Source organism: Leiobunum rupestre, chromosome 2 (genome assembly GCF_980474605.1).
Source record: "Leiobunum rupestre chromosome 2, qqLeiRupe1.1.hap1, whole genome shotgun sequence".
NCBI classification, from domain to species: Eukaryota; Metazoa; Arthropoda; class Arachnida; order Opiliones; family Sclerosomatidae; genus Leiobunum; species Leiobunum rupestre.
The window spans coordinates 70,970,827-70,991,754 of record NC_143385.1 but is presented as its reverse complement, the minus strand read 5'-3'; the positions used below and the strand labels follow the sequence as shown (position 1 = coordinate 70,991,754).

Sequence of the window (20,928 nt, the reverse complement as noted above, 5' to 3'; positions counted from 1 at the left end):
ATGATAAAGTTTTCTTGTCATTTGGGAGCAGACGGCCGTATACTTATTTTTTAAAAACTTGTTTCGCGAAATCCGACGTTTTGATTGGACCTCTAGATTAATATTCCCAACTCAATGGTTGACACTTACGTTCTCAGTACCTAAATACGTTCTTGGAATTTCAACACGAACATAAACTGTATTACTCAATTTAAATAAATACATTTTTTCAAAACGGTACAAAGATCGTCCATTTTTGTCACTACGCGTACTTGTGGCATTGATTCGTCATTGGAGAGAAGTTACGCGTCAAAAACGGAAAATGAACGCGAACCCTAATGTGCTCAGGCCCAATTTGGGGGTTCCGGCGGATTTTGCGTCCGGGATCAGCGGGTTACCCTTTCCCATACCAATTCTCTTGACCGTCAACTTGGCCAGCTGGTTCGTGTGGTACTTGTGGGCCAAAAGCACTCCCATGCAAGTCGCCCAGGTCTCTCGTTCCTTCCTGAGCGCCTACGATTACATCATTGGTGAGTACGACCATTCGGAGAGAATAGGCCTTTCCATAAATTAGCTACGACTGCCCAACTTGTTCTTCAAATTGTGCAGTCAAACCTATGGACGAATTCATTCGCTCTCTTTAGTGGGAGAGATTGGGAAGCATTGTAGAAGTTAGAAAAAAACAGTAAACAAGAAGGCCACGTTAATTTATAGAAAGGCCTATTGCTTTCGTCATTTCGTCGAAAGAAACTTTCTTAAAGGGACTTTGACGCGCTACGTTTTGTCAAGAACACATAGAAGTAATGAAGTTATACTTATCTAACTCGAGGAATTGACTGGTACCATCATCTATACGGTGGCTTCTACATATTCATATGGTTTGAGTCTATTTGATCGATTCCCAAATGATCGAACGGCTCCCATTTGATCGAATTTCCATTTGATCGAATGGCATTTGATCGAACGAAATTTGATCGAAAGCTACTGTAGGGTAAAACTACTAGTTTTTGGGAGTAAATCGAAAAGGCAACATCTAGTCAGAATGAGATACAGTAGACTCTATGAATAATAATTATTTCTTTAAACTGTACTAAAGAAAAATAACCATAGTACTTAAAAAAATAATATACAGAAAAAAACCTGAGCGCAGTGACGTAGAAAACAAAATATTATCTCGGACATGATTAATAGAAAGACCTATTGAAAAAACGAACTCTGTACCTAATTTTTAGCAATAGAAGGGCCGTGAACGTGGTCAGACCCCTCGTATACAACGGTGCATACGCGCCTACGGCGCGCGTACATCAACCTAACCTAACCTAACCTGACCCTATTTATATATATCAAAAACAACGGGTCGTTATCGTCGATGTCATAAAAAATTCCATCATATAGTTTATAAAGTAAAAATCACTTCATCTTTGTGGCTTAATACAGTTAAAGCAATGAATTATTCCATCATTATTCCTTCTGCACTTAAGCAATGAATTATTCCATCATTATTCCTTCTGCACTTCATATTGACATTCGGTAAAATAAAAACATACCAACTGGTACTATAAATACTTTTGAATTCGATCAAATAGTATTCGATCATTTGAAGGTTCGATCTTATGAAACAAATGACAAATGGGATTCGATCAAATGGAATTTCGATCAATTGCAACGTATAATGATCGACTGTCGATCACATATTTTTCGATCAAATGGACCAACACCATTCATATAGTCGTGGAAAATGTAGTATATAAGTTTTAATTTATTATTATTATTATTTATCGTTATTATTATTATTATTTATCGTTATTATTATTATTATTTATCGTTATTATTATTATTATTTATCGTTATTATTATTATTATTTATCGTTATTATTATTATTATTTATCGTTATTATTATTATTATTTATCGTTATTATTATTTTTAGTTATTATTGTTATTATTATTATTTATCGTTATTATTATTTATAGTTATTATTATTTATAGTTATTATTATTATTTATAGTTATTATTATTATTATTTATCGTTATTATTATTATTTATCGTTATTATTATTTATCGTTATTATTATTTATAGTTATTATTATTATTATTTATAGTTATTATTATTATTATTTATGGTTATTATTATTATTTATCGTTATTATTAATATTTTTTTTTTATTTTTTTTAAATTTATTTTCATAAAAAACCCTTGTTACAGAATTCGTAAAAAGATGACAGGTAATTCCTTTTTTTTGCTCTTACAATTTAAAATAGATTAAAATAGTTAACAAAGAAATGTTCCATATATACATTCAGGTTTCATACGAGTTCAAAACACTGGATTTACAACAATAGGGTCGCTTTCTTATTTCACAACTCCGCACTTCTTCAAATCGTTATAAAGCGATATTTTATACCTTTTTTCACATTCTTCCTCGAATACAATAACCCTCACTAAATTTGACTTAAAGGAATTCTTTAACCTTTGTACATCTACTTCAGATTTATCATTCATAGAATTTTGATAGGTAAAATATATAGTCAATTTACAAATTGCTAAAATAATTTTTGTAAGTTTTAAAAATGGTTGTGGTTCCAAGTAATAGATCCAATAATTTACTCTTGTTAGCTTAAAAGTTTTGTGGTAGCTGCGAATTAAAAGTTCTATACAATTTAAAAACATTGCAGTGACGCTACACTCAAAAAAATATGTTCTGTATCACTTTCGATCTCTTTGCAAAAGGGACAATTAGACTTGATGTTTTATAACTTTGAGGCTAATTTCGGAGTAATTACGTAACTGTATAATAGTCTCCACAAAATATTATTTTCATGGTAAGTAATTAATATTTATCATTATTATTATTATTTATCGTTATTATTATTATTTACTGTTATTATTATTATTTATCGTTATTATTATTATTTATCGTTATTTTTATTATTTATCGTTATTATTATTATTTATCGTTATTATTATTATTTATCGTTATTATTATTATTTATCGTTATTAATATTATTTATCGTTATTATTATTATTTATCGTTATTATTATTATTTATCGTTATTATTATTATTTATCGTTATTATTATTATTTATCGTTATTATTATTATTTATCGTTATTATTACTATTAATATTATTTTTATTATAATCCTTAATAATAATACTTCAGTTAACGAATGAAAATTAAATAAATATCGCATTTTCAAATTTTCCAGATGGTGCTACGTATAGAGTTTTAGAGCGTTTCTAAAAAGGATAACATCATGGCAGCCGAGGACACTGTTACCCTACATAGTTCTAAGTTACTTATAATGCGTTTTTGGTCTTGTTTATTAACAAAACTAGCGACAAACACCCCTAGCTTTTATTACACCTGCTGGCAGAAATGCCAAACTCATTGATCCACCATAAATATGGAAGTTTATACTCCCGGTAATCTAAGTATGACCAAGAACTTGTTTATTAATCTGAGAAAATACGAGTGTATCTTTCAAACTGGCTAGCATGATCTACTACCTAAGCTCATTTCTCAATATGCGCTTCAATAAAAACTATTCAGCGATTCGCTAGGACGTATAAATACACTGAGCATGACCGTGCAAGTTACTTTTTATATGGTCCTTGTAAAACGGCAAAAACTCAGCTATAGAGAACGTCGATTAGGTAATTTTTCCGTAGATTAGAAATAATTATCTTAGAGGTAACCGAAATTTTTTCCGCCTACAAACACCATAACACCATTTTTGCAAGGAGTAAGGATTTTAGTTAACTCGGATTGACTTGAATGCGGATTTTAGTCGAGTTGGCTTGATTTAGGTATGGATTGTAGTTGAGTTGACTTGACTTGAGTCTTGGGTATGGATTGTAGTTGACTTGCGGTTTGACTGGAGTAAGGATTTTAGTTATCTTTGTTTGACTTGAATATGGATTGTATATGAGTTGACTTGCCTTGAGTATGGATTGTAATTTGTAAATGACTTGGTTTGACTGGAATAAGGATATTAGTTAACTTGGTTTGACTTGAATGCGGATTTTAGTTGAGTGGCTTGATTTATGTATGGATTGTAGTTGAGTTGACTTGACTTGAGTCTTGGGTATGGATTGTAATTGACTTGATTTGACTGGAATAAGGATTTTAGTTTACTCGGTTTGACTTGAATTTGGATTGTAGTTGACTTCTTTTGACTTGAGCATGGGCTATAGTGGACTGGGTTTGACTTGAGTATAGATGGAAGTTAACTTGAGTACGGATTTAAGTTGCCTGTTTAGTCTGGTAACCTAAATGAAATATTTCATTCAGCTATCCCCTTTGGTCTTTTATTGAAGCGCCTATTGGAACCCCTCCATTTGGTCCCCATCATATAGCGCCATCTAGCATTTGTCATAAGAACGTTTAACGTACAAAATTAGTTATGGTAAAGTTCAATTGAACTAATTATTTAGGTCGTGCAACTTCATTTAACTATTTATTTAATCATAAGTACAAATATATTTTTAACTGATATACATGTATTCTCAATTATTGTGTAAAGAAAATTATTTTTAAGGGAGTATAATGGATCAACGAATTTCTTAATTCTGCCACTAGGTTTGAGCTAGAACCGATTGGTGCTAGTTATGTTAAAAACAAGTCGTAGCGCAAGATAGCAGACCATTTTTTCGTTTCTACTCCCTCTAATGTATGCCTGGTTAGTAAAACGTATATAATTAGCCTTTACAAAGATACCTTCAAAATGGCGTTTTTTTAAATTGGAAATGTGCGCATCTCGGGTCTAAATATTTGATCAGTGACCATCAAAGGGTCTCATACCCAAATTTCTGAAATCTTATAGGCTTCGTCAAGAGGCGTAAATTAGTTCTTGGCTTCGTGCATAGTTTAAATTTTAATCATAAGTTTCGCCACCTACCAACCGATTTTTAAATTTAATATACGAAAGCTGTCTGCTCGTTCAAAATTATCAGCTGAAAGAAAAATGTAGAAATTTCAAAGTCGTCTGCTATTTCTTCACATATTTAGTTGACGGATTATAAGGCAGATGGCGTTATATTTCCTATTGAAAAAGTTACCATGGAAACGAAATCACGTGATCGTGAGGCATGAGCTAACCTATAGATTGGCAAAGCGACAAACACGCTCGAGGACTTCTGCTCGTTTTTAAAATCCGCAACGTGGCACTGTGTAAACTGTAAAGGCTAATACGTATTTCTATAAAATAAGGGAGGTCACGTGTAAATGTTTTTTCTACGTCACAAGCTATAATTATTGAAGATAGAGAGCGCGCGCTGCAGTCGATAATGATTTTGAAATTTGAATTCCACGTGTGAAACGCGCGTGCCAATAATGTACTAAAAAGCTTAAGCTCGTGACGCGGAGAAAAACCTTGAATGATATTTTATTTTTAACTGATTGAAATGTTCTTTCTAACATATTCTGGTGGGTTTCAACCTTGCAGTGGGCAGCGGCAGCGCTGGGTCCGTGCTGGCTAACAAACTGTCCGAAAATCCGGCCATCCAAGTGCTGGTTCTGGAAGCTGGCGGACTACCCAATGAGCTGGCCAGACCACCATTAATGGCTTATACGATGCAGATGTCCAACCTGGACTGGAACTACAAGACGGTTCCTCAAGCACAGGCTTGCTTTGGTTTGGAAAATAGAGTTAAGTTCAGACGATATTTTGTTAGGTTATTAAAACAAATCAGTAATTATCGGTAATTTTGGGTTAGATATTGGTATCGTTAAAAATTGGGAATTATTGGTAATTATGGGTTAGATATTCTTATCGATAAAAATTGGTTAGAAAACGGTAATTATGGGTTAGATATTGCCATCGGTAATTATCGGTTATTATGGGTTAGCTATTGGTATCGGTAAAAATCGGTAATTATCGGTAATTATGGGTTAGATATTGGTATCGATAAAAATTGGTTAGAAAACGGTAATTATGGGTTAGATATTGCCATCGGTAATTATCGGTTATTATGGGTTAGCTATTGGTATCGGTAAAAATCGGTAATTATCGGTAATTATGGGTTAGATATTGGTATCGATAAAAATTGGTTAGAAAATGGTAATTATGGGTTAGATATTGCCATCGGTAATTATCGGTTATTATGGGTTAGCTATTGGTATCGGTAAAAATCGGTAATTATCGGTAATTATGGGTTAGATATTGGTATCGATAAAAATTGGTTAGAAAACGGTAATTATGGGTTAGATATTGCCATCGGTAATTATCGGTTATTATGGGTTAGCTATTGGTATCGGTAAAAATCGGTAATTATGGGTAATTATGGGTTAGATTTTGATATCGGTAATTATGGGTTAGATATTGCTATCGGTAAAAATCGGTTAGATATCGGTAATTATGGATTAGATATTGGAATCGGTAATTATCGGTTAGATATTGGAATCGGTAATTATCGGTTATTATGGGTTAGCTATTGGTATCGGTAAAAATCGGAAATTATCGGTAATTATGGGTTAGATATTGGTACCGGTAAAATCAGTTAGATGTCGGTAATTATGGGTTTGATATTTTATTGGTAAAGATTGGTTTTTATTGGTAATTAGGGGTTAGATACTGGTACCGGTAAAAATTATATGATATCGGTAATAATGGGTTAGATATTGGTATTGGTAAAAATTGTTTTTTATTGGTAGTTATGGGTTAGATATTGGTATCAGTAAAAATGGATAATTATCGGTATAGATAAATTCTCGGTTCAATAACGCTGTTCCATTTCGACAGTCTTGCCCTTGGCCAAGAGGAAATTGCTTGGGTGGTAGCTCAGCCATTAACTTTAACCTCTTCGTGCGTGGTAACCCGGAGTACGACTACGATATGTGGCAAGCCATGGGCTTAAACGGCTGGAGTTGGAATGATATGTTGCCTTACTTTTTGGCAATGGAAGACCAAACCGACCCCGAGTACTTGTCCAGCGGACTTCACGCCACGGGTGGACCCATGACAATTGAGACTTCACCCTGGAAATCTCCCATCAGTGAGGCCTTTGTGAACTCGGCGCCTGCCTTTGGCTACCAGAAGATTCTCTTAAACAACGGACAGTACGTCGGTTTTGGATTCCCTCAAGGGACAACAAGAAACGGCGAACGGTGGGGAGTTGCCAGGGCTTACTTAGGGCCCGCGAGTACCAAGAGCAACCTAGATGTTTTGGCCAATGCATTCGTCACCAAAGTACGACCGCAAGTTGACTTTTCCTGGTTACATCCAGAATTGATAAATATCAACAGATATGATTATGACAGACAGTTTCAGCTAGGAGCAACAAACAGCTCCCCACACAAGGAGAACGCAACCCGTCAAAAGTCGTGCATTTTCTTGTGTACAGTTTTCATTGGTTAGAGGCTTTAGCGCCTGCTGCCGTCGGAAGGGGAAAATTTGGAATTTGTCTTCTCCCCGCCCGTAAAACGTACAGCGTAAAAGCTCATCAAATGAAATTTGTACACAACACTGCGTTAGCGTGTTTAAAGGCTAGCTGCGTTCTCCTTGTGTTTGTTACTTCTAGGTATCAGAAACTCATGAAATTACGTCGATGCGAAAGTCAACGGTAAATTATTCTGACGTCGTTAAATCGAGATTTCGGAATTTGAAAAACAGACGACGAATGAATCACAAACTTATAGAATTACTTACAGAAAAAGCTCTTATTAAAATGGTAATAACAAGAACCCATAGACGTACTAAGAACACGTAATCATAGCTTTAGCCCGTCGTGGAGCCTCCTAATCTATATTTTCAAAATAAGCCCCGCCTTTTCATATTTTCCACCTGTAGTATATGAAGTAACCAAAAAAATAAGCGGTATAAGAACTACTTAAACTAACTAAAAACCTACTTAAAAACCACTTAAAACCAACTCTAATTTCGCTTAATGGAGGACACTTAAAGCCAACTTAAAGCCAACTTGAAACAACTTAAAAAATATGTAATTTTCTGTATATGTAAGGGTTCGCGTCTTCTTAGAAGTAACAATAGTGGAAGAAGACTCAATAGCTCCGCCTCTTTAAAAAAAATCGATTAGGAGGCGATCCAGCAAAATTTCCTTTCCTCTGTTCTTGGTACGTCTATGGGTTCTTGGTAATAATATACATGACAGAAAATAACACGAAACCAAATAAATCGTTATTTTAAATTATCCTATTGCAAACACACAGATCGCGCAAAACATTTACAAAAGTTAAGCTTTTTTGCCGAATAATATGTGGAATCAAATGAGATAACGTACAGATTTGAGTTTTTAGAAGCTTACTGTATAGAGCGTGAGGTTGATTGGAAAGTACGCTAAAAATAGTCACAACATATAATTAATGATTTAGAAAAGATGTAGACGTTCACTTTTACTCCTTTCAGGATTTTCTGAAACTGTCTAAATTATTCGAGAGAACCTTCGCTAACGTTGTTCGGTTGAAACGTATAATTATTATACGAAAACCAGTTCTGCGAACTGATAAAACTGTGTTTATTCTTTTTAATATTACGGCTAAGAAGGGACAGATATTAAATATTCTTAGAATTTATCTTTACGAAACAAAATGATAAATACTTGTAGGTAAAATTCATCAGGAAGGGACTAAACGTGACGCGGTTATGTTAAAATTAAAGAGGGATACTTTATTTTCGACACAAAACTTCTTGTGTAGAACGTGACGACTTCGACTGAGAGTGACGTACTACTACTACACAAGAGGTTTTGTGTCGAAAATCATGTATCCCTCTTTAATTTTAACATAACCGCGTCACGTTTAGCTCCTTCCTGATGTATTTTGCCTACAAGTATTTTTCATTTTGTTTCGTAAAGACAAATTCTAAGAAAATTTAATATCTGTCCCTTTTTAGCCGTAATATTAACAAGAATAAACACAGTTTATTTAGTTCGCAGAACTGGTTTTTGTATAATAGATGTCCCTTTTTCAGAAGGCGATGTAATAATTCTATTAAAGGGAATATTTTTTTATTTAGGTGCAAGTAAGTTGCAATCATATTACAGCAGCTTGTAGAATAGCGCAGGCGTAACACGGCATTTAAGTTAGGGTTGGTTTTCACTAGCGCAAAACCGTCGTGACGGCGGGCGTGAACGCAAAAATTTTCTATTAGGCCTAACGAGGATTTCAAAAGTTAGCGCCCGCCGTCACGGCGGTTTTGCCTTAGTGTAAACCAGCCTTAAAGCTGGTTTCACACTCGACGGAAAATATGACGGAAAGACGATAATAAACGCCGAGCTGAAAATTGATTCCCATTCGATATACCGCTAACGTTCAACTTTACGCTGCTAATTTTCCGTCGAGTGTGAAACCAGCTTTAAGGGTTACGAGGGAACCCCGCGTTTCCATTCTTCTTAAGCGAAGAACACACATACGTAATTTGGGCACTAAAACGCTCTTAGAAACCGTAAACATGGAATTGAACCTTTAACCTTTGGGTTACCGTCCCAACGCCACTACCAATTGACTACCAAGGCCACGAGTAAATAGCCCTCGGACATCCAATTTCTGAATGACTCGATCGAGTACAAAAAAATTGTTTAATCGGGTACCCGATTACTCAAATAAGGTACTCTAATTAAGTTCAAAAAGGGGTTTTGGCAACTATTTGCGGTGGCAATAATAAACGGTACCTACCAAACGTACAAACGAAGAATGCTTTAAGAATGACCTTTGGGATGGATCATGGTTTGTAATACGTAGTACGCCTGCGCGGTTATTCTTAGAACTTAGCAGTCTTAACTTCCTAAGCAATATACGAACAGACGGTCCATTAATGATTTAAAAAAATGTATACTGTATTGTTATTTTACTATTAATTACTATAATTAGGCTAGCAGGCTAGTATATTAGTCTTTTTTTATCCCACTAGTCACTATAATGTTACTAAAGTTTTGGAAACCTGACCTGGATAGTTACTTCTGTAATAATAATAATAATAACAATAACCATAATCAGCTAGGTTAATACCAAAGGGACCACCTTAGGGCCAAGTAAGTCAGCAGCTTTTAATGCCTTTAATTCAGGTGGCTGGGTTCAGATGCGTAGGGTCCTTCATGAGCCAACAGCTCCCTACACTTACTATTACCGTTAACCCCAACAAGTTTTTATGGAAAAAAGAAACTGAAGAAAGCATTTAACAAGTGTAGTAATAATATCATGAAATCGTTTTTCAGGTAGTAATAGACCCCACAACTAGAACGGCGACAGGCATCCAGTTCATTCTTCAAGGACACGCCCAATCAGTGAGGGTTCTGAGAGAAGTCATCTTGAGTGCCGGACCAATAAACGATCCTCAACTCTTGATGCTGTCCGGAGTGGGTCCGGCTGACCATTTGCGATCCTTCAACATTCCCGTCATCTTAGATCGGCCGGGCGTGGGCTCGAACCTGATTGAACACACGGCCGTGGCTGGACTGTGCTTCACGGTCAACCCGGGCAACGCGATGACCGTCTTCCAGATTGCCAATACCAGGACCCAATACGAACAAAGTCGGACTGGTCCTTGGCGCAACTTGGGAGGCGTCGAAGCCATGGGTTTCGTTCAGACATCGGCCATTACCAACCGAAGTCAAAACCGGGCCAATGTCCAGTTTCACCTGGTCACCACCACTCCGCCTAGCGATTTGTTGACCTTGGTCAAAATGAACTTTAATAAGCTGGTGAGGATCAGTGTTTTTTTAAACTTCAAAATTAATCGAAAGCTGAATATTTGCGTGAATTATTATGGAAGACTTATATTTATCTTAGAAGAAATTTCCGTTTACCAAGAACATATAGCTGCAACTTTAGACTTTGTTTATTAATAATCAGGTCAAAGGGCTACTAGCTATATATTATCTTGTTCATACTGCTGTAAAATTATCGTATTATGAGTTCAACTAGCTTTAAAACGGTTTCTCTATCCAAATTCTTTATTCGTAACTAAATCCAATACAACTGAAACCATTTTTAAAACACGTGTTTTTAACTTAACCATGTTTCTCGAAGATAATCACGCGCATATTCAAATCTCTTTCAAACACAATTTTTATAGCAAACGCAGAAATAACCTAATAACACTTTACACTTCTAACAGGGTTATTCAACTCTTAGGAGGTTGGATTACGACGCTATACCAGTAATAGAACCGCGTGTCATCTAATAGTTGATTTTATCAAATAAAAAGTGATCTTTCCCAACTTGTTTAAATGTTGCTCTTACGTCACAAGACACAGCTTTATTAGTATATTCTTCGCACGAGCGGTTTGCACGCGCGCTAGAAAAACCTCTATTCCTCTGACAACAGTAGCGCGCGCTCGTCTTGAAAAGGAAGATACTGTGCCGTAAAACCCGCATTAAAACAAGAAAGCCACGTTACTTTATAAAAATAACTATTAGTTCTATAGTTTAATTATTCACAGTTACTTTGAACATTTTGTTTTATTCTTAAAAGAAAAGTCCGGGTTGGGTAAAACTTGGGTCTATTTGAAAGATCATGTTTAAATATACTCAAAAATATCAGTCGTAAAATTGTATCTTTTTTTAATGACGAGAAATTAATTTTTAAACGAGCCAAATTTACCCGCCAAGCGAGCTGCCATTTTCTTTCGCCTTCCCTCCGCAGACTGCACGCGGAGCAAGCGCGCGCGGGGAACAGAGCGCTGTTATAGCGCGAACAGCGCGTGATTAAAGTCCTAAAACGTCACCGCGAAACAAAATGGCAGATCGCTTGGCGGGTAAATTTGGCTCATTTAAATTTTAATTTACACCATTTTAAAATTGGAACCATTTCACTAAATCATTGGTTCTCGAGATAAACTTTGAATGACCATGAACCATGAGTTGAACGTCATCCGAGTTTATAAATTATAAAGACCGCTTCCCAATAATAATGTCTAGCAAATTATGATACACTAGTATGAGTACTTTTCGAGTTATTAGCCATTCAACCTGGTGTCTGGTACATTAGTTTCATCACAACCGAGTACTTTTCGAGTTATTAGCCATTCAACTTGGTGTCTGGTACATTAGTTTCATCACAACATTCTTGTTTTGTCTAAAATCCCTCGACATGTTATTGGTGTAATTAGGCTATGATGAAAGCTGTTTAGACCTAAAATTTGACGGGGAACACTATTCTAATTGAAACCAACGTTGTATCTCTAAGGGTACTCGAGATAAATTTTGAATGACCTTGAAGACATGGTTCAAGGTCATTAAAATTTTCCGTTTCAAAAACCCCCCTGCACGAGCTACGTGCTTAAATTAATTTTTGACTTATTAATTAAAGGAAAACACTACTCTCCAACAGGTGCAGACGATATTCTTCGGACCCTACCTGTTGAAAGAGTCCTACACGTTTTACCCCGTTCTTTTGGAACCTAAAAGCAGAGGCACCATCAGATTACAAAGCGCCCAGCCAACAACGCCGCCTTTGATCGATCCTTGCTTCTTCTGCGACTCGAACGGTGAAGACCTTCGCACCATGGCTGAGGCGTTGCAGCTGTGCTACCAGATCGGCACTTCAGCAGACATGACGGCCCTCGGCAGCTCGCCGTTCACGTCTCCTCTCCCAGGCTGCGAAGGGATAGCCTTATTCTCTTTTCAATATTTCGTCTGCTACGCCCGACAATTGACCTTCGGTATTGATCTCGTTCATAAGCCTTTTCGGGTTACATAAGCCACGTTCACACTTACCCCTAAAATCGCTTCGTTTTAGATAACTAGTTTTCAAAAACAGCGTGAGAAATCGCTTCGTGCATGGATGTAGAAAGTGATGGATATTGCACTCCGAGAAAAACGTTTAAACAGAATTCGCGATGTTCGCTTGCGCCATCTAGTAACGATGTTTGTCGTTAGAACGAAAGTGAGGCGCTACGTCACATTCTTTTTTGGGGGGAAATTACGCGCTGGGAATTTCGCTTAAATTTTGTTTAATAAATCAATTTATGCGAGTGAAATAACACGAATTACACGACTAACTTTAAAAAAAAACTGTTGAAAACGATGCCGACGACAATTTCAAAAACAGGAAATTCGTTTCGCCAAAAAGCGCCTCACTTCCGCCGTGAATAGTAGACGACAATATCCGAGATCGCAATCTACAGAAGGTTCGAAAAGCAACTCGTCCAAGTCGGTTCGCTTAGAATCGCTTGCAAAACGACCAGGTGGGGGAATAAAATTGCTCGTATTTTTCCAAATAATGGGAATAAAATTGTAAATAATGTCAAATAATATTAATCTATGTATAGTAAACATGGTTAACTAATTGATTTGGGAAACATTTTATTATTTTCAAAATTCTGGTCATAATTTGAAATGACGTTAAGTCTTAGCTATAAGCGAATCGGCGTGAACCAAGAATTATCGTCGGCGGTCAAAACTAGCATTAAAACTGACCTAAGCTAGAGGTTTTAAGCATGGATTTAATGTTTTAAGCAAGCAGGTGAAACTACTACCGTTTATGCTTCTCACGTTGGCCACTACGTGGCTCTATGTAAACTGAAAAGGGTAATTGCATCTTATCAAAAGTCAATTATATCGCTTTGAAATAAGTAGCATAATAACAATAAGTTTGACAATTAGCTAATTTTTAGAGATAATGCGCATTCAACGTTTATTTCAGCGCTGAATGTCTCAATATGCCCAAGGCGAAATATTATAACACCAATGACAATAATATGCTAAAAATTGGAATTACAACTGTGGAAAATGTCATACTTATGGTTAATATGTCAATTATGATTTTACAGAGAATAATTTAAATCCCTAATACCACCATGAATTATTCCAACTGGCAGTATCCCAACGAAAACTATTGACATATTTACATAATAGCAACCAATGCAAGAAGTTCAATAACTGCTGGTTTTTTCATCTGCTAAGCTAGATTGGTTAATTATCTGCTCAGCAGAATAAAATTCACCAGCTAAGTAGGTTTCTCGCATTGGTCGCTAGGTGCCTATGGAAAAGAGAGTTTTCACAAATTATGTAAAGCAAACTATTTGACTTTTTCGACTTACTCACCATTGTCAATACCCCAACCCTCTCAAATATAATAACGCTGTAAACCTTAAAAATGTTTTTCTCAAAATTAGACCCGTTTGTTTATTGTTTTAATTTAATAAAATAATCATACTAATATAAATGAGACACAAAAGTTCCAAATTGCATCTCTAAGATAAAATAATTGACCATTTAGGATCGAATATAAAATATTTGACGGAACATTTGAGTGACCATTGATATTCCACCTTTTTTTATTTTTTTATTAAAATAGAGCTAATACCCAAGGCACCACCTTCGACCACACAAGCAATGTTGCTTGTGCGTGATCAAGTAACAGGTGACCGGGTTACAATGCGTAGGAGAGTGGTGGCAAGCCCTACATGCCACGCGAGCCAACAGCTCCCTACACTCACTATTATCGTTAACCTCAGCAAGTTCCACCTTTAATGCGTTACGTAATTTGTGAACGTTTTCAAATTGAAAGAGGTAATTCCGGAGAAGCTAAAAGTTAATTAAAAATCCATCCTTAATACCTATCGTGTATTAGCGAAGGTAGATGGGAGCGTAAAACGAATTCCAGCCAAATATAATCAAGAAACAGGCTAGAGCACCTATTATGTTGAAAGCCTTTTATCAGCGAAATCATTGTTAGCTGAGACAACTTAAGCGGTCGGCATTTAACATTAATTAACATCCTAGTAACTTCATTAACGAATAATAGATGGCCCTAGTCATCTTAATATTATTGATGTTATTACGAATGACGGCGGTTGATTAACTTATATCACGGTGTAGTGGGGTGGCGGAGTGGTTAGCACTTTCACGTCGCAGCAACAAGAGCCACTTTCGATCCCACCTTGTGGCACAGTGTGGAAACTCGGAACCCCTTTTTCCGCGTTGAATTTGCAAGTTCTCTCGCCACTGGTTTAAGGGGTTTTCCCTCGAGCTCTTCAGTTTCCCCTTCCATAAAAACTTGTAGAGGTTAACGGTAATAGTGAGTGTAGGAAGCTTTTGGCTCGCGTGCCATGATGGGCTTGCCACCATCCTCCTTCGCATTGTAACCCGGCCACCTGAATTAGTGGCTTTAAAAGTGGCTTGATGACTAAGGCCTAAGGTGGTGCCAAGGGTATTAGACTAGCTGATTATTATTATTTCTTTATATGAAATTTTTAAGTAGGAAAATATTTTTAAAGGGAATATAACTTCAGGTATTTGGTGTGGAGTGGAACACCAACGTTTGCAGCTATGGCCGCTCTAGCCTCTGGCTTTAAAATTTTTTGGGGAAACTTGAAAAATTGAAGGGGTCTTCCATTAAGATTGCCTTGCAGGTTATATTCCCTTTAAGAAAATACTAATTGTTTTACAAGCCTTTTCAAGCTCTTACTTCGTATTAGTGGCAGACCATAAATTTCACCTAACAATAATCTAATAATATTTAACATAAATCCGGCGGAGGTTAAGAAACCCCCGCCTTTGTACTCAGTTGCAGGTTAAAAAATTTAAAATATCTATTAAATTTGGTGGAAAGATACTAGCACGAATTTCGGGTAAATCAGCGGCGGGAATTCCGAATTTGGCCTGTTTACTTTTGAATTTCTAAGTACACCCGCGTTATTTAATTTTAGAAAATACCGTCTATTGCGTTATAACTCAAAGTGATAATGAATTAATTTACATAGATTCGAATTAAAAAAAGTTGCAATCATTTATTTTTAGTACTAAAAGTGAGGCATTCCTTAAAAAAATCCGTTTGGCGAGTCCAGGGTAAGCATAGAACGGGTAATGCCGACATTACCACGTGCAATTTAATGATGATCTAGGAGCCTAGTACTAAAAATAAGCTATAATTTAGCTTAAAAATAATAAACTGCATTAAATATTTATTGTTCACTTTGAAACAATAGACATTTCTAAAATGGATTAATATAATACGCGCAGGGACCTTTAGGAATTCAACAGAAAATAGGCGAAAATCAAAATTCCCGCCACCGATTTACCAGAAATTCGTGCTAGTATCTTTCCGCCGAATGTTCTAGATTTTTTTTTTTATTCGATTGTAACGTGTGGGACAATTCAGTCCTCTCGTCCATCTGATTAATCAGGGCGAGATATGTGTAACGGCCACGCCAACGGGGGATACGTGGGGACAGGGGTGGGGACACCCGTGGCGGAAGTATTCCGACCACCCGTTGGGGGATTGGTGGTCGTCCTCACACGGCCATCCACAAACTCTGCCTCCCGGACGCCTGGGATTACAGGAGTGAGCCACTACTCCCGCCGAATGTTCTAGATGTTTAGCCTTTCTTAACCGGCAACTGAGTATAAGAGTGGTAGTAGGTAACAATGATTTCGAGTATAAATTGATACTTCCCTCTTAAAATGTGTATTATATACTTCTGAGCTCGTTCATTAATTGATCTTATTCGCAGGTATCTACCACCCTATGGGCACTTGTAAGATGGGCACTCGCAATGACCCCATGGCAGTCGTGGACAATACCTTGAGGTAATTGTTCAGTAGATATATCATGGTATCACCGTAAACGAAGATCTACGCAAGTAGCAATTGAATCCGGTCACTTGAATTAATGGCATTAAAAGTAGCGATATGACTTGGGCCTGAGCTGGTGTCTAAAGTATTAGCCCAGTTGATTATTATTATTGTTATTAAACAAGTTAAATGAAATAATTCCTAGTAACTATAATTTGTAGTGACGTAGAACTGACGTCATACCCAGAACGCTTCTAGCGGTAAAAATAGGAATGGAGATCGATCCGGGGGTGGGGTGCATTTGGCCGAATGCCCATTTGGTCAACTTTTCGGTCGGCCAAATGGGCAGACCATATGGCCGACTACTCATTGGGCCAACTACTCATTTGGCCGACTACTCTTTAAGGCGAAATTCTGGTCGGCCAAATGAGCAGCCCATTTGGCCGACTGCTCATTTGGCCGACTGCTCATTTGAACGACTGCTCATTTGACCGACTGCCAATTTTAACGACTGCTCATTTGAACGACTGCTCATTTCACTCACTCTTATACTATAGCCTGTCCTTATCTATGTCTTTAGTGTTAGGTTGACTTATAGAACGGGCGTTGTATTCTAAGTATTGGCACCCGACGGGCGCCGCGCACTCACTTCACTCGAGCACTGGGGTCCAGAGCGGCGCCCCCCAGCCCCGTTCTTAATAACCAAGCTGGGCCTTCTAAAACGCGACCTAGAGGACAGTACCTAGCCAAACGCACCTAGTATCGTCCAAATGCCAAATGAGCAGTTGGCCAAATGAGCAGTCGGCCAAATGAGAGGTCGGCCATGGCAAAAGCGCAGTCGGCGAAATGGACAGTTGGCGTAACCTGTATTTTGTGGTCGGCCAAATGAGAAGTCGGACAAACGAAACTCTCCCGATCCGGTGCCCCCACCAGTTTTTACGTAGGTATAGGCGAATAATGAGTCAGAGGCTTATTACCCAGCTACTTTTATAAAGGCCCAAAAACTATATACACTCTTTTTTTTGGGAATTTTGCTGGGCGCGTTCATGTTGAGTTTACCCCCCTTAACCCCCATTCTCCATATCCTGGGACAAAAGACCGGAGCCTAGACCCCCCACCGGTGGTTCCAGGTGATGGCCGACTAGCGGGCGGCGAAAAAGAGGGGTCGAAAAGACCACGAAAAAGAGTGTATACGATCAATACAATTTGTAAGACTGCACATCCGCCGACAATATTGGGAATAGTGGAAACTTTATTTCAATATTAGATATTTAAAAAAAAATGTCATGATTTAAAAGCAAGTTTAGTGAGAAAAATTATTGTTCAAGAGGTCAACTACTATAGGGTAGTTTGGGCGCTTGCCCAACGTGTTTAGCTCCGGGGGTCCGAATTAAAACGTAATAATTAGATTACTTTGAAATTTAAAATTGTCAAAATTATTTTAAGCACTAAACAAGAGGCTGTTTTACACATCAATATTAATTTAAAAGTTAAAACACAACAATAAAACAGTTCAGTTTGAAATAGCGCGAAACTAGACAATGGCCACTGTAGTCTTCCCCCTTAACAATGGGGGAGACAAGCCTAAATAAGTAGTTGATGAATTTGGGTAAAGAGGTAATCGTAGGGTGGAATTCTTCGATTAAAAGTAAAGTTGGTAATATTTATTTGTAAATAATATACTTAATAATAAAAAATTATTAATTTAATAATAATAAAACTTTTATTAATTTAATAATAATAACATTTTTATTAATTTAATAATGATAAAATTTTTATTAATTTAATAATAATAACATTTTTATTAATTTAATAATAATAAAATTTTTATTAATTTAATAATAATAAAAATTTTATTGATTTAATAATAATAAAATTTTTAAATAATTATATACAATTTGGCTAGAGATATAATGACGGTCGAAAGCAGTAAAGGAAGTTGTAGCAACCGGGGGGGAAGGCACTCAGTGAATTTGCACTTCAAATTTCGGTACCGCAGCGCCACTAGGGCAGTATTTAGTACAATAAATAATAAAACCGGAGAAAAATGGCAGTTACGGTGTTGCGGAGGTGCTAAATTTGGAATTTTGGATATTTAATTGTCTAATATCTTACAATTCAAAAAAGTGACAGTAATTGGTTACTGTTTCGTGATTTTTTTAGTTAGAATTTGTGGATTCGTTGTTTCGGTGTTTATTTTCAAAAAGTGAAGAATAAGGCGTTTGTTCTCTAACGTTGCCAAGTCCTAAAGGTAGCCAAGTCCTTAAGGAATTTTCAAGAATGTTGAACTAAATCAAAATGATTGCCACTTAAAACTGCCGTAGTGGCGCTGCGGTTCCGAAATTTGAAGTGCAAATTCACTGAGTGACTTCCCCCCCGGTTGCTACAACTTCCTTTACTGCTTTCGACCGTCATTATATCTCTAGGTTACGTAGTTTTTATACTCTTTGGTTAAAGAACAACAAAAATGACAAAGGAGTTTTTTTATGGGGGCCTCTTAATCACGCAGTGCCTACTCGCGAAAAAATCCTGGCGGGGCAACTGTCTTCCTCGCGTAAATCTGTTCTAGCTTTAGTCGAACCAACGAGAAAACGAGCTGATTTGATTTTGTTCAGGGGGAAGGAGCTTACTTGTTGAGCTTGAGTGGGATTTGGAGCAACGCTCAAAATATTTTCCACATAATCATTCTTCCTAAGTAGATATAAATACTTGCACTTTTGATATACAGGGTGTAATTAAAAAGCAATCCAGTGCTAATATCTCAAAATTTGTTTTAACAACGAATTGGAAATTTTCAGAACATATAGAACGTCCTTGAAAACGCAAATTTTCATGACCTTGAGCCACGTCTTCATGTCATTAAAAATTTACCTCGAGTACCATTAAGGATAAGAAGTTGGTTTCAATTAGAAAAGTGTTCCCCGTCACATTTTAAATCTAAACAGCTTTCACCATACCTTATTTGACGAATAACAAGTCGAGAAAGGGCTAATCATTCGAAATGAACTCATTCTAGAGTATCAAAATTTGCTATAAATACGCATTTGGTGATAACGTTGAATTCCTGGTTCAAGGTCATTCAAAGTTTATCTCGTGAACCAAGGGATTTAGAGAAATGGTTCCAATTTAAAAAGTTTTGCATCGGTTTAAAAACATTTATACTTAAAATTTTAATTACCGTCTAAAATTTTCCGTTTCAAATGCCCTCCTGCACGAGCTACGTGACCTGAAAATTACAAATCCAAACAAAAATTAATTTTTGACTTATTAGCAGTGAATAGTTTTTTTTTTCATAATAGGCTCTATCATAAATTAATTGAGTCTTGTTCAACTTGCTAAAAGGTTCCACGCACTCCTTTTATTATTTTAATACATTCATCGGGAACAACACCAAACACGGTCCAATTCGTTGAACGCAAACTTCGGGGGCCCTCCCAAAAACTATGTTGTCCACCCGGCATCGGTGCGTACTCATCGGATCCTCAAAGTAGACACCTCAATGGAATTTTGCGCCTGAGCTACCCTCCTTTACCCGTACTAGTGGAGCTTTTTAACAAGTTGATCAAGACATAATTAGCTTTTATTAAATTGTTTCAGGGTGATAGGAATTAACCGACTCCGAGTGGTCGATTCGTCAATTTTCCCGACCCCCGTGCACGGCAACACGAACGTGCCGACCATCGCATCGGCCCTGAAAGCCGCTGATATGATCCTCGCTGGAACCTTACCATCAAACAAATGAACCAATTGATGTACCGAAAATAAAATTAATTTGTACTCCTGTTGGTTTTACATTTTTTGTTAAAACCCAATTAGTCCAAGAGTACATGACAAAATAAGCATGTGATAAGGTACACGGTGGGTCAATATATTTTTAAATTAGGTTAGTGATTTGTAACAAAGAACTGTTTGTCTTACGAGTCAAAGTGGGGGATTTCCGGAAATACGAACCACGTGACGTCACTTCCGGTGACCTTGAAACCTGATATTGGTATCATTCGATTAGTCTCAACGTGACCTTACCAAATATCGCTAAACTAACCTTCAAATCTGAACCAAACGGCGTATAAGACTAAAAAAGTAATTTTTAGCCCCTACCAAGCTCCTGGTATTACGGTTGTCGACCGTAACCGCTACATACTTCTGGGAGCGCCACTTTCGGACGAGGCGATTTCTGCCTGTCTTGCCCAGAAAACCAACGCTCTATCGGTCATGGCTAGAAACCTCCAACAGGTGTCGGCTCATCATGGGTTCTTCCTGCTTAAGAACTCCTTGGCTATACCGAAGCTCTCCTACTACTGCGTAGTGCTCCGATGTGGCGAGGCGCCTACGATCTTCACTATTTCGATGAGACCCTCCGGGTTGCTCTTCAAGAAATTACCAATATTTTAATGGATGAAGGTCCATGGGTGCAGTCGTCACTTCCCATATCCAAAGGAGGCCTGGGCATTAGTCACGCGTCCCAGCTCG

General features: G+C 37.0%; 1 protein-coding gene across 1 annotated transcript; it reads left to right on the top strand.

Moving 5' to 3' along the window:
- The first annotated feature begins 301 nt into the window (after window positions 1-301).
- LOC149958920 (glucose dehydrogenase [FAD, quinone]-like) lies at window positions 302-20,228 on the top strand. The gene is made up of 8 exons (XM_090167289.1): window positions 302-509; window positions 5,429-5,631; window positions 6,637-6,642; window positions 6,686-7,171; window positions 10,155-10,640; window positions 12,272-12,602; window positions 16,398-16,473; window positions 20,056-20,228. The coding sequence occupies exons 1-8, from the start codon at window positions 302-304 to the stop codon at window positions 20,198-20,200; spliced, it is 1,941 nt and encodes a 646-aa protein (XP_090023415.1). The 3' UTR covers window positions 20,201-20,228.
- The last annotated feature ends 700 nt before the right edge of the window (window positions 20,229-20,928 follow it).

What these genes read in the sequence shown, in the direction of transcription:
- LOC149958920 (XM_090167289.1), top strand. Translation starts at nt 302, where the DNA reads ATGAACGCGAACCCTAATGTGCTCAGGCCCAATTTGGGGGTTCCGGCG. An exon ending in CCAATGCATTCGTCACCAAA is followed by an intron (nt 7,172 to 10,154) that starts GTACGACCGCAA and finishes ATCGTTTTTCAG; the next exon opens with GTAGTAATAGACCCCACAAC. An exon ending in AAATGAACTTTAATAAGCTG is followed by an intron (nt 10,641 to 12,271) that starts GTGAGGATCAGT and finishes ACTCTCCAACAG; the next exon opens with GTGCAGACGATATTCTTCGG.